This window comes from Pyrus communis, chromosome 16, assembly GCF_041283825.1.
Source record: "Pyrus communis isolate YQ-2024b chromosome 16, ASM4128382v1, whole genome shotgun sequence".
Classification (NCBI taxonomy): Eukaryota; Viridiplantae; Streptophyta; class Magnoliopsida; order Rosales; family Rosaceae; genus Pyrus; species Pyrus communis.
In genome coordinates this window covers 9,719,833-9,731,792 of record NC_142580.1, presented here as the reverse complement: position 1 = coordinate 9,731,792, position 11,960 = coordinate 9,719,833, and the positions used below count along the sequence as shown (strand labels likewise).

Here is an 11,960-nt window from a genome sequence, read left to right as displayed (position 1 = left end):
GAGAGAGAGAGAGAGAGAGAGAGAGAGAGAGAGAGAGAGAGTAACGTTGGATAAATTATGTAATATTAATACAGCATAGTGGAAGCTGTAATTTGACAATATATGTTTTATGTATTTGTTGCCGTCTTTGAGTGATTCAATTTCAAAGGTTGGTGGATTTCGGTTTATGTTTGAAAGCAAATGGCAAGAAAGTGCGTGTGTAAAAAATACTAGTGTTAAGACTGCTGCTTGTGTTTGTTTTGAGCGTGAAAAGGTCCTTTTGTCTTTGTCTCAACGAACCTTTCCCCTCTCTTCCTATTTGATTTTGAATCCATGTTCGTTAATCGGTTGAGGGAACCGATCGCTTCGGATGGAAATGTTCTCTTGTCAAACTTAAGTTAATAGATAATTAAATTGTGTATTTATCAGTCATACGTTTAGAACAATGGTTACAAATAGAACGCTCAAACAAAAGTCAATGCGATCAAATTCTCGATTCACTGTCTATCAATATAAGTATCTTATGTTGTCAGACAATTTGTAAGAGAATAATAACGCTGTGAAAGAATTTTGTTTCATGTAAATAATTGGGTAACCAACAAAGTCTATGCATGTCAATATGTTGCGGGCACGTCCTTTTGTCTGAAGCTCATAGACACCAAAACGTGGCTCACTCGTTTGCATTTGGATCTATATGTTATGTTAATGGACTCGGCCTGGTTTTCCACAATCTGACTATTGCGGCCCTTCACATGGACCCAATTTTGAAAGGCCTCTACATGCAGGTTGTTTTGAGGGGTGCAATTTGGGTTGGATCAAAATCTTACTCTGTTTATGTTTAGTTTGATTTTAAACCCGATTCAGGCCGGCTAGAATTAAATAAAACCTCGTTTCAACGCCACCCAATCTCAATTGGTTATTTATTGGGTTGAGTTGGACTGAGTTGGGTTGATGCTTATCTGTCCATTTTAACTCAAATCTAACCCAAGTTATATTCTGATTTCTTTCAAACATAATACTCACTTTGCTTCATATTGTACAAGCTACGTATAAATTTTGGGAGGAAATTACTTGAAATTTGGTGGTGATTTTCATTTGGTCAATGGTTGATGCTATTTAGTTTGACTTTTGTGTGAGGTTAATTTATGGAATTGAATTCTAACTAGCATTGATGTTAACTAGTTCAAACTTTTGAAAAAATCTTTCAGAATAAGATATTAAAAGATTGAATTTGATAAAGTTGAGCAACCCAAATAAACCTAGATCTAAATGAAACTTGAACCCGAAAGAGCCTGCATGAATCCAAACCCAACCCAAGTCCAAATTGTGATAGTTGAATAGTAGAGATCAATTGACATTCAACCCGCCCGAGTTGCACCTCTAAATCTTATCGTAACATATGAATATCTTGAAAAGGATTTTTATTGTTACATTAAACTATGAAGATAACCTTATACAGAGAGAGCTATCCCCAGTAGCTTAGATTAAATAATTATTTTGATTAACCAATAACCATCCAATTATGAGATTTTGTTTGGACCCTTGGATGTAAGACGTTTGTTATGACCATCAACTGAAAGAAAAATTTGTTGTAAAATTATACTAATCTCAAGTTATATACCTTTTTTTCCCCAAAAAAAGGTTATTATTATTATTTTTAGGGGGAGGGAGAGGATTCGAAACCAGTGGCGAAGCTAGAAATTTACAATAATGAGGCACAAATAAGAAGCTTACGAAAACTAAATATACTTTTATTTATAATTGGCAATGACATATTCTCATATTTTAAAACATTGTATCACAACATCATTTACAATAGAATCAAATACATTTTTCATTACATATAACCAAGTTATTATTCGACCATTGACTTCCATTCATTTTTCATTGTATACAACCAAATTATCATTCAATCATTGATTTTCCACACAATGTGTATCCTTCACAATGGTGGTCACAAAAAAAGCTATCCCTATTGTGGATAGGCAGTAGTTTTGGTAAGTTTTAATTAAAAAATATTAATAAATGGTCTCTCTATTTTGCTTTCCTTAGCTATTACAGGGTCATATAAAAATTCAAACGGGAGATATTCGAAGTTGTTGGGGTCAATGGCAGCCAATGTCTTCATGTTGGCTCCGCAACTGTTTAAAACTACTACAATAATTAAGAATAGAGCAAGTTTTAAATCCGAGACTCGCAGTAGATACCCAACATCCTATATCTATTGTTGGACCATATGCATCTCAAGTTGTACACCTAAAAAACTATTGAGTATGCTACACTGTTAGTACTAGGGTTAGAAGATGAAGAGACAGAAGGGTGAGACATTACATCACATGAGACCTCTTAGCTATAAGTCACTCAACGGCCGTCAACTCACAAGGGTCAACCTTTAACCAGTTACACTAAAAACGGACATCAACTATTGAAATCGAAGGAGCACAATAATACTTTGATGATTAGGGACAGATATACCTTAGTGGAATGCATTAACTCATTAAAATTGACCTCTCATTCCACCAGCAAATTAAATGGTGATTAGGACATAATAGCAAACAAGGAAATCTATTACGTCACCATTAATATATATCCACTCACGTGAGTTTTATGCATACACAAGAACGGATATTACAATTGTAAGGAAAAAGTTCTCTAGTCTATTACTCCGTTGATCAAACACAATCTCTATAAAACAAAAGGTTTACTTACACACACAACTAGCATCAATTTCTCAATCGTCAACCGTTTGTATGCATGTGAACAAGTAACTCTTATGTATCAATCAAGGACGGAACCAAGAGTTTATTACAAGATGGGCTAGCCTGAATGTGGTTTCGCTTTGTGGTATCAATCAACCACTGCGGATCCTTAATGTGCAACGTTAGCAAGGTTATAAAAGATACTAAGCGTTAGTCGGGGCGACTAGGAGGGGGTCTAGGCGGATTAGGTGGATTTAAGTAAATTTGTTATATATCGTATAAATAAGTACCTGATTATACTTATAAAGTACATAATTTTATTGGGATACATAAGTTGCAAAATAGAATGACATATAGATTACAAAGTATTAAAACATAGTGAAAAATATGAGAACAAACATATAATGTGTGTTCATCTAAGTATTCAAGAAATCTTTTACAATTTATTGAAAAAAAATAAAATGCAAAATGAAATATATTTTTTCTGTCTAAGTGAGAGTCGCAATCTATGCACGTGTCTAGGTGGGTCTAGACAGGATAGTCAGGTGCCTAGGCAGTCTAGGCAGTTGCCTATGCAAGTATAAGTGTCCTTCTTAATTTTCAAACGCCTAGTGATTAATCGGAACGGTGGCCAGCTGCCTAGCATTTAGACGAAGCTTAAGTGGTGCTAGGTGGATATTTTTAGGACAGTGAACGTTCAATGGCCACCAACCACTAACATATAATTGATTAAAAATAATGCATCATGTTACTATACTAGGCATGTGTTTTGAGAATAAAGCGTGAATGAAGTTCTCCTCAGAGAAATCAAAAGGGGCCAAGAATATTATAGCAAGTGAGACTGCCTACCACACATGCAACTACCTTGTCCGATAGGTATATGCATGATCAAATCGATCGAGGTCCCCTTTTCACTTTTGTTTGAAAGCCTATGTGAGATGCTTGCTTAATCAATGTCAAGGTAGAGGGGCCAATTAGTAACTCACTTTTGGATCGGAATATTTAATTTTCATGCATAATCCTATGATTTCATGAAGCGATGTATGTATTACAACGCTAATGGCAATTAGACAAGGTGTATAATCACAATTTGCTCTTATTTAGTTTGCATCCGCTCTCTCGAGAGGTTTTTGCACGTATTTAAAGTATATTTTTATGTGAGTATAGTATTTATTACGTGTTTGCTATTTACATGAAGTGCGATGATCATGTTTTTTTTTGGTATGCAATTGTAACTGAACCAACCTATAAATGAAGTATGAATTACCCGGGTTTTGGATTTTGGATTTGGCATCAAACTAGGCTATATTTCACACTTGTAAGAACTTAAGAAAGGTATCATGATTCACACTATGGAGGCGAAGTACGTAGAAGCTACAGGCCAGTAAGAAAAGAAAAAAAAAAAAAAAAAGCAAAAGGCGATCGCGATCAGTGAAGTCCAAGATTCTTTCAATTTTATATTTGAAGCTTTTTGTAATTAATTTTCATTTTCTAATTAGAATTTAATATGCACATCATGATCTTTTTACCTTTAATTAGAAAGTACTGGCCCGGTTGGGATTCTTTGAAACCTTTGTAATACCACCAAATCTGAATTAGCAATATATTCCACTGCATGCCTTTCTTCTCTTTTTTATTTTTTTTATTTTTTATTTTTTAAAAAATGCTGTGGGAACTTCTCTTAAAAGTGGGATACTTTTTTTATGAATTTTTTGCTTCTTTTTTCTTCTTTTTTATTTTTTAAATGCTGAGGGAACTTTCTTAAAAGTGGGATACTTTTTTTATAAATTTTTTGCTTCTTGTTTTTTTTGTTTTTTGTTTTTTTTTTAAGAAATGTTGAGAGAACTCTCTTAAAAGTGGGATACTTTTTTATGAATTTTTTGCCATCTCACAGCTAAATGTTTACTCTCGTGATAACATTGTGCCAAAAATATAAAGTGTAGAGAGTTTATGGAGAGTCTCATTTTTTTTTAGAGTAACATCAGCTTTTTTTTATTTTTTATTTTTTTTACAAATGATATTATTATATTAAAATTATTTAAATCATGGGGACGAGAATTCGAACTTTATGCAAATAGTGAAATACACTACTATCTAACTAACTTGACTAAACTTAAATTTACGCGCATTATAACAATTAATTAAAGAATGTTAAACATGATTTTTCTTTTTGTTGGAATGCAAACATGGTTAGTATTTCCACTTAATACTTATAAATCGAGATGGAATTAAAGAGATAAAATAAAATTAAAGAGACAAAAGGGCCGACATCTTTCAATGATCTTTGTATAGACTAGTTGCTCCTCCAGAGTTAATTTGGTAAAGCAGAAGTGCATTATTTTTTAGTGTTTTGTGACCACTAATTGTCCACTCCAACAGCCAGCTGGAAAGTTCCATGTGGAGATTGTGATATGCTTATAATATTTCCAAAATACATATTCCATGCATGGCACAAAATATACGTTGATTTGATTAAATTATAAACTATAAATTAAAAACCCATTGAGAATAATTATTTACCAGTAACATTTATGTAAATTCATAGGAATTTATCTTAGCCTAAGAAGTTGGTTGTTCGTCGGTTGGCACCAAATGGCAAGAGAGGCTCATTCATTTCCCTCCCAGTAATGCCAATTCATTGCACAGAAATCAAACGCAAGATTTTGGATAAAAAATAACAGTTCTTAATCATTTGAGTTACGAATTTCGTATATTTTCTCGGTGTTTTGGTTAACATCAGAAAAGAAATTCCATGACAGTGAAGCATTTTATTAAATTTATGTTATGCAGTGGAATCGGGTTCCTGTTTGTTTATTTCTGTGCACTTATAGTTAGCCACGTGAAAAATGCATCACTGCACTCCCCATATTGGTGGTGGCCATGTGATCGGCCTGCACTGCATGCATTATTATTATTACTTATCCAACATTAATTACTGAATGGGGACTCTGAAATTACTCGACCTCTTAACCCTAATTACTGAGTGGCCGGTGGGAAAAAAAAATGGTATAAGAGCTAATTAGCTGAGTAATAACCCAATTTAACTAATAACAATCTAATTTATCAATTTTTGAACCAAAAATAGCATAATCTTTTTATTTTCTGTGATGCCAGCTGGCCCATATCTATGTGTTCTTTAAAAACTCATTCCTCATCACTTATTTCTTGTCAAGAAGTATTTTGTATTCTGTCGAATATGAACATGTATAAGATATAATACAATGTTGTTCCTACGTGTATAACTTAGACAATTTTAATCTTTCTCCTCCATTTTATACCAGATTAAGAATGTATGTGATGTTCCATTGACCATGCAGCTTTTTTAATTATATATAAATGTGTATATACACGTACAAACATTCTAAGACCATCTCAAATCCTTGGTAACCTATAAAATTTAGGTTTTAACCCATAAATAATTTTTCTCCTCCAACCCTTGAGCTAAAATCTAAAATTTTTAGCCCAGAAACAGCTTTTCTGCTCCTATGTCACATCCCGGCCCGGGCCCCCACCACATCCCGGGCCCGCTCCACCACCGTAGCACGATATTGTCCGCTTTGGGCCCCCGGCACACCCTCACGGTTTTGTTTTTGGGAACTCACACAAGAACTTCCCAGTGGGTCACCCATCCTGGGAATGCTCTCGCACGCTACTCGCTTAATTTCGAAGTTCCTACGCAACTCGAAGCTAGTGAGCTCCCAAAAGGCCTCGTGCTAGGTAGGGATGAGAATATACATTTAAGGATCACTCCCTTGGGCAATGTGGGATGTTACATCCTACCCTTATGACCTAAATTTTTTAGCCTAAGATTATTAAAGAATAAATTTAGGCTAATTTTTTCTTTTAAAGTAATTTAAAAAAAAATTATGTACACTATCATAATTTAATTTTGTGAATATTTTAACCTAAAAATATTTAAATTTTCTGATAAATATTGAAAAATCACTAAATTTGGGTGAATTTTGAGTTAAATAATTTTTTTAATTATTTAAGTTGTTGGATTTAAATTTGGGCCATTAGATCTTTTTTTTACCGTTATATTTGATTATATTCGATCTCAGTCGTTGAATTCAATAAATCCTTGGAGACATGCCCATGTGGGTGGGGTCCATTTGGTGGTGCCCACACCATTTTCTGGGCTAAATCCTGGGGGAATTTCGTTTTTGTTTGGCTTTTAGCTTTTAGCCCACACATTTAGCATGGGTTGGGTTTGGAGGGGGAATAAAACCTAAAAAATAGCATTTAGCTTAGGGTTGGGTTTGGTCTTAGACCATCTCCAATGGTTGGGCTAAAAGCCAAATGTTTTAGCCCGAAAAATTTAGCTTTTAGCCCAGAAACAGTTTTTCTACTCCAACCGTTATAGCCTAAAATTTTAGCCCAGAATCATTAAAGAATGAACTTAGGCTACTTTTTTGTTAAATTAAATTAAAAAAAATAAATAAATATGTAGACTATCGTAAATTAATTTTATGAACATTTTAATCTAAAAAAATTTAAATTCCGATAAATATTGGGTGAAGTCCACTCCGATTTCTGGGCTAAATTTTGGGGGGAATTTGGCCTTGGTTTAGCATTTAGCATTTAGCCCAAATTTTCCCCTTGGGTTGGAGTGGGTTTGGGGGAAAATTTTGGGGGGTAATTTGGCTTTTAGCCCACCGATGTTATTAAAGAATGAATTTAGGATAATTTTTTTCTTAAAGTAACCTTTAAAATTAAATTATGAAAAAAATTATGTACATTATCATAATTTAATTTTATGAACATTTTTACCTAAAAATATTTAGATTCCGATAAATATTGAAAAATCACTAAATCGACATCATGAAACTTGTAGAACACTATGAAAGATTATGAAACACATAAAATAAATTTTTTAATTACTTTAGACGTTGGATTTAAATTTGGACCGTTAGATCTTTTTTTTTACTGTTGGATTTGATCATATTAGATTTTAGCCGTTGAATTCAATGAATTTATAAATATAAAACTAAAAAAGAATACACATATATGGTGGGCCAGCCCTCAGGGGGAATCCTGGGCTAAATTTGCCCCAAAAATGAGTTTTGGAGTTGGAGCAAGTTTGAATAAGTTTAGAATCTAAAATTTTAGTTTTATTCCAAGGGTTGGAGTTGGTTTAAGAGACATAATTTTCATTTTTTTGAGGAAAATAAGAATTGTGCATTTAGCTGTACTATCTCATTTAATAAAATCATGTTGAGGGGCCCAAAAATCGGAGAAATTTTTTATTGTGACGGGAATACGGGTGGTACACCATGTGTTTTTATATAAGTGGTGGGAAATTTATTTTTTAAGTTACTAACTTTTTAACACATATATCCCACCATTTGTATAGTAACACGTGGTGTATCACCTCGTATGTCCATCACACTAAGAAATCTCTCCAAAAATAGAGATCATTTTCTCTTAAATAGCATGTATATACATACACACACATATGCATTATGCATTTGCAGTTAGCTGCCAAGCTTTGCTGATCATACTTATGTCGATCGCAAAAACAAGAAGGCCAAATGCAGATATATATCATTGTCTAGTGCAATAGTACTTGGTGTAGCACGCATATTTGGCTGAATACTAGTAAAAAAATCGGTGCACACCACGTGGAGCTTGCGTCTTGATTACGTTTGCGTCACAAAAAATTTCATCCTTCCAGACTTCCAGTTCCACGTATGAACGTCTGTGTACAAGTCAAGCCCAACAACAATGACTGTGCCAATTCCTCAAGCTTTTCACCGTTTCCTTTTCCTTTTTAACACAGCTCATTACTCACTAGCATGGTTATTAGCGACTAATTAACCAGGTACCCTACTGAACCAAGAGGATTTCTCAAACAAATGATCTAGATGTTGATGATTGAATTATTACTTACATATTTATTAATGTGTTTATTTCATATTGATAACACGTAATTAGATTTGTAAATTTAATTTAAAATATTAATCTCCTTAGCATTATCCAAAGGGAGATACCCAACATTTCAACACAAAATCATTAGAGGCACATTAAAAATGTGAATGCTAGGCCCAAAAACTAATGCGTCCGTCTCTCTAGTGAGATGAAAACAAAATAGGGCCCAACTCATGTGTAAATATAAGCCTACATCTTTTCACGTGTCAGCTTCTTAAAATCTCTATCAACTCTGATTGCACACTCATAGTACATTTCGTCGCATGTCAGTTAATGGCATTAGGATAATACACTCCATGTAACTGAAAAAATGTTATACACGTCACTTTACCTATACTTATGCCGAAATTCGGGATTCGGGATACCCACCCTACAAATCAAAGGCACCCCCACCCCCCACCGCCCATCTATTACCTAATCATTAACCTCAAATTCTGGACTTTTGCCCTAAACGCCACCGATAATACGAGGCCGCTTTCTGTGAAAGTAAAACCGCGTCGTTTCGGTGTCTGCTTTTTACAATTTTAAGCCCCCCACTTCCTCTCTCACTCCACACTTTGCTCTTTATACACACCCCTTCTTTAAACCCACTCTTACAAAAGGATGTGGTGTAGCTTCAAAGACAAGACACATTTACTACGTACACACACCCCCCTCCCACTCTCTTAAAGTCTCTCAACACTCTCACTCCTCCACTCTCCCCCCTCCCCCACTCCATTTGGCCATTTCTCAAAAGACCCACCATTTTTTCATCGCCTTTTTCTTCTTGTGTTTCTCCATCTTTCTCAGCTAACCATGAAAATTACTCATCATGCCCATTTCTCTTTCATGCTTCTGCTTCTACTCACCGTCGCAACCACAACGCTTTCTTCGCCGCTGCCGAAGCCCAAAGTGATCTCCAAGGAGCAGATCGAATGCGAAATGTGCTCCGTCTGCGATAACCCATGTGGCCAAGTGCCATCCCCTCCTCCGCCATCTCCTCCCCCTCCTTCTCCGCCTTCATCTCCGCCGCCTTCTCCGCCATCCTCATCCTCATCCTCAAACTGTCCGCCGCCTCCGGCACAACCGAGCTCCGGAACCACGTACTACTCTCCTCCGCCACCCTCCCAGCCCACTTACTACTACTATCCACCCCCGCAAGGTGGCAACGGGGGTGGCGGGGGTGCGTTTTATCCGCCGCCGAAGGGCCAGAACTACCCAGTGCCGCCGCCGCCGAATCCAATTGTGCCGTACTTTCCGTTTTACTACTATAACCCTCCTCCGCATACGTCATCCGGCTCAGTTCAGCTGGTGGCTAGCCACCCACTAGTTTACAGTGCTGCTCTGTTTTCTGTTGTTCTCCGTTTGCTTTGACGGACAAGTAAACGGAAAAGGAAGGTGGAATTAATAACTTGGTGGCAGATTCACAGATCCACGACTGAGCAAACAAATGAAGAGGAAGAAATCGAAGACAGAGAGAGATCGGAGTTGCCTACTGCTGGTTTCACATTTCCGAAAATGCCCTTGAGGAACAGGTGTTTCTGTGCCCTGACACTTGAAATTAAAGCTGAAAGAATACGGATGGGAAGTAAATTCTCTTTCTCTTCATCTCTCTTTGTTTTTTCTTTTCTGCCTTTATTTATCTGTCCGAATTATAACGATGATCTGTTGTAATTTGATGGCCAATTTGTACCTATTGTTATTTGGTTAGTATGATTATGAAAATAAAGTAAAATGTTAATCATTTTTTGCTAATAATTTGCATTAACTCGATAGAAATTCTATGAATTTTGTATTGATAATACGTCGAAATTCTTCCTTTGATACATTATCTTCTAACGTAATTTGAGAACTGTGGAGCTCGATATACATTACTTATTCTTTCTCTGATACTTTAAGTACATAATATTTGTCTGCGGAGTGAGAGTACACTTATTGATATAATAAGTGAGTACCTGATTTTATGCAAGATTATCTTTGACCTAAAAAAAAAAAAAAAAAAAAGGCAATTGGTATTAACAATTGTGTCCCAAGGGGTACCTGATGTTCTTCTTTTGACAGATTAACAATATGGGGACCCATAATTGGTAGGCACCTTCCCATCCCAAGTTTTGTAATTCCATTTTTTTAATGGTTTGGCTCTCAAAAATTCTAATTATGGTTCGGTGTATCCTATTCACATACCTTGTTGCCCGTTATATAATGTTTATTAGATCCTCGACTAATGATCTAACGCGAAAAATTCTGTTGGTATAGTTCATCCCAAAGGATGCTAAAAAATACCCTTCCAGCTTCCGAAGTGCAATGCACCTCTGGCTCTCTGACTGCTTTTGATCACTTAAGGATTTGGGACATGATATTTAGCACGATGCTCGATTAATGACTTGAGCTGAGTCCATATCGCTCCTAATTAGGGATGATGTATGATACCTCTCAGAACTTCCAATTCCAAGCATGATGAGTTCATATCTCTAGACGCATTTTAGGTCAGTCGTCCACGTTCGCATGCATGTATGCCTTGGAGTCACCCATGCGCGTTTGGGCGACTGTACTTGAGAATGATCTTAAGATCATTGCTTTCTAGCTTCTTTGAACCGGAATAGTATGCAAAAGATATGGAAGATGCTGTTATTTCTGACACGAGTTTCTGATTTGATTAAGTAGCTTAGCAACTAAGTCACTGATGAGTCATGAGGCATCTATTTCTTCCTCTGCTGGAAAAAAGGAACAGAAAAGAAGGTTTGAGCATCACAAAGAAAAAACTTTGTGCTCGATAGGCCTCTTTTCACTACGCTTTTCTCATGAATGCGGTGTGTCAGACCAACTCCAATAGTGGGCTAAAAACCAAATTATCCTCCAAAATTTCCCCCCAAACCCACTCCAACCCAAGGGGAAAATTTGAGCTAAATGCTAAACTAAGGCCAAATTCCCCCCAAAATTTAGCCCAGAAATCGAAATGGACTTCACCCAATATTTATCAGAATTTAAATTTTTTTAGATTAAAATGTTAATAAAATTAATTTACGATAGTCTACATATTTATTTAAAAAAAAATTAATTTAACAAAAAAAAAAATAGCCTAAGTTCATTATTTAATAATCCCGGGCTAAAATTTTAGATTAGAACGGTTGGAGTAGAAAAGTTGTTTCTGGGCTAAAAGCTAAATTTTCCGGGCTAAAATATTTGGCTTTTAACCCAACCATTGGAGATTGTCTCATGAGAAAAAAATTCAGTGGGGGCATTGTGTTCTTTCTTTGGGCCCATTCTCTCTCAGACACACACAAACTATATATTTATTGTATCGTTGATATGGCCTCACTCGTGTCAACGTGATAACGTCTTATTAACTTACCCTACATGTTTCACCGCGTGCCA

The 11,960-nt window shown here is 35.7% G+C and overlaps 1 protein-coding gene across 1 annotated transcript; it reads left to right on the top strand.

Annotated features, from left to right (window-relative positions):
* The first annotated feature begins 9,187 nt into the window (after positions 1-9,187).
* LOC148689937 (uncharacterized) lies at positions 9,188-10,343 on the top strand. The gene has a single exon (XM_088687117.1). The coding sequence runs from the start codon at positions 9,402-9,404 to the stop codon at positions 9,957-9,959; it is 558 nt and encodes a 185-aa protein (XP_088543243.1). The 5' UTR covers positions 9,188-9,401; the 3' UTR covers positions 9,960-10,343.
* The last annotated feature ends 1,617 nt before the right edge of the window (positions 10,344-11,960 follow it).

Coding starts and splice junctions, on each gene's coding strand:
- LOC148689937 (XM_088687117.1), top strand. CDS start 9,402: ATGAAAATTACTCATCATGCCCATTTCTCTTTCATGCTTCTGCTTCTA.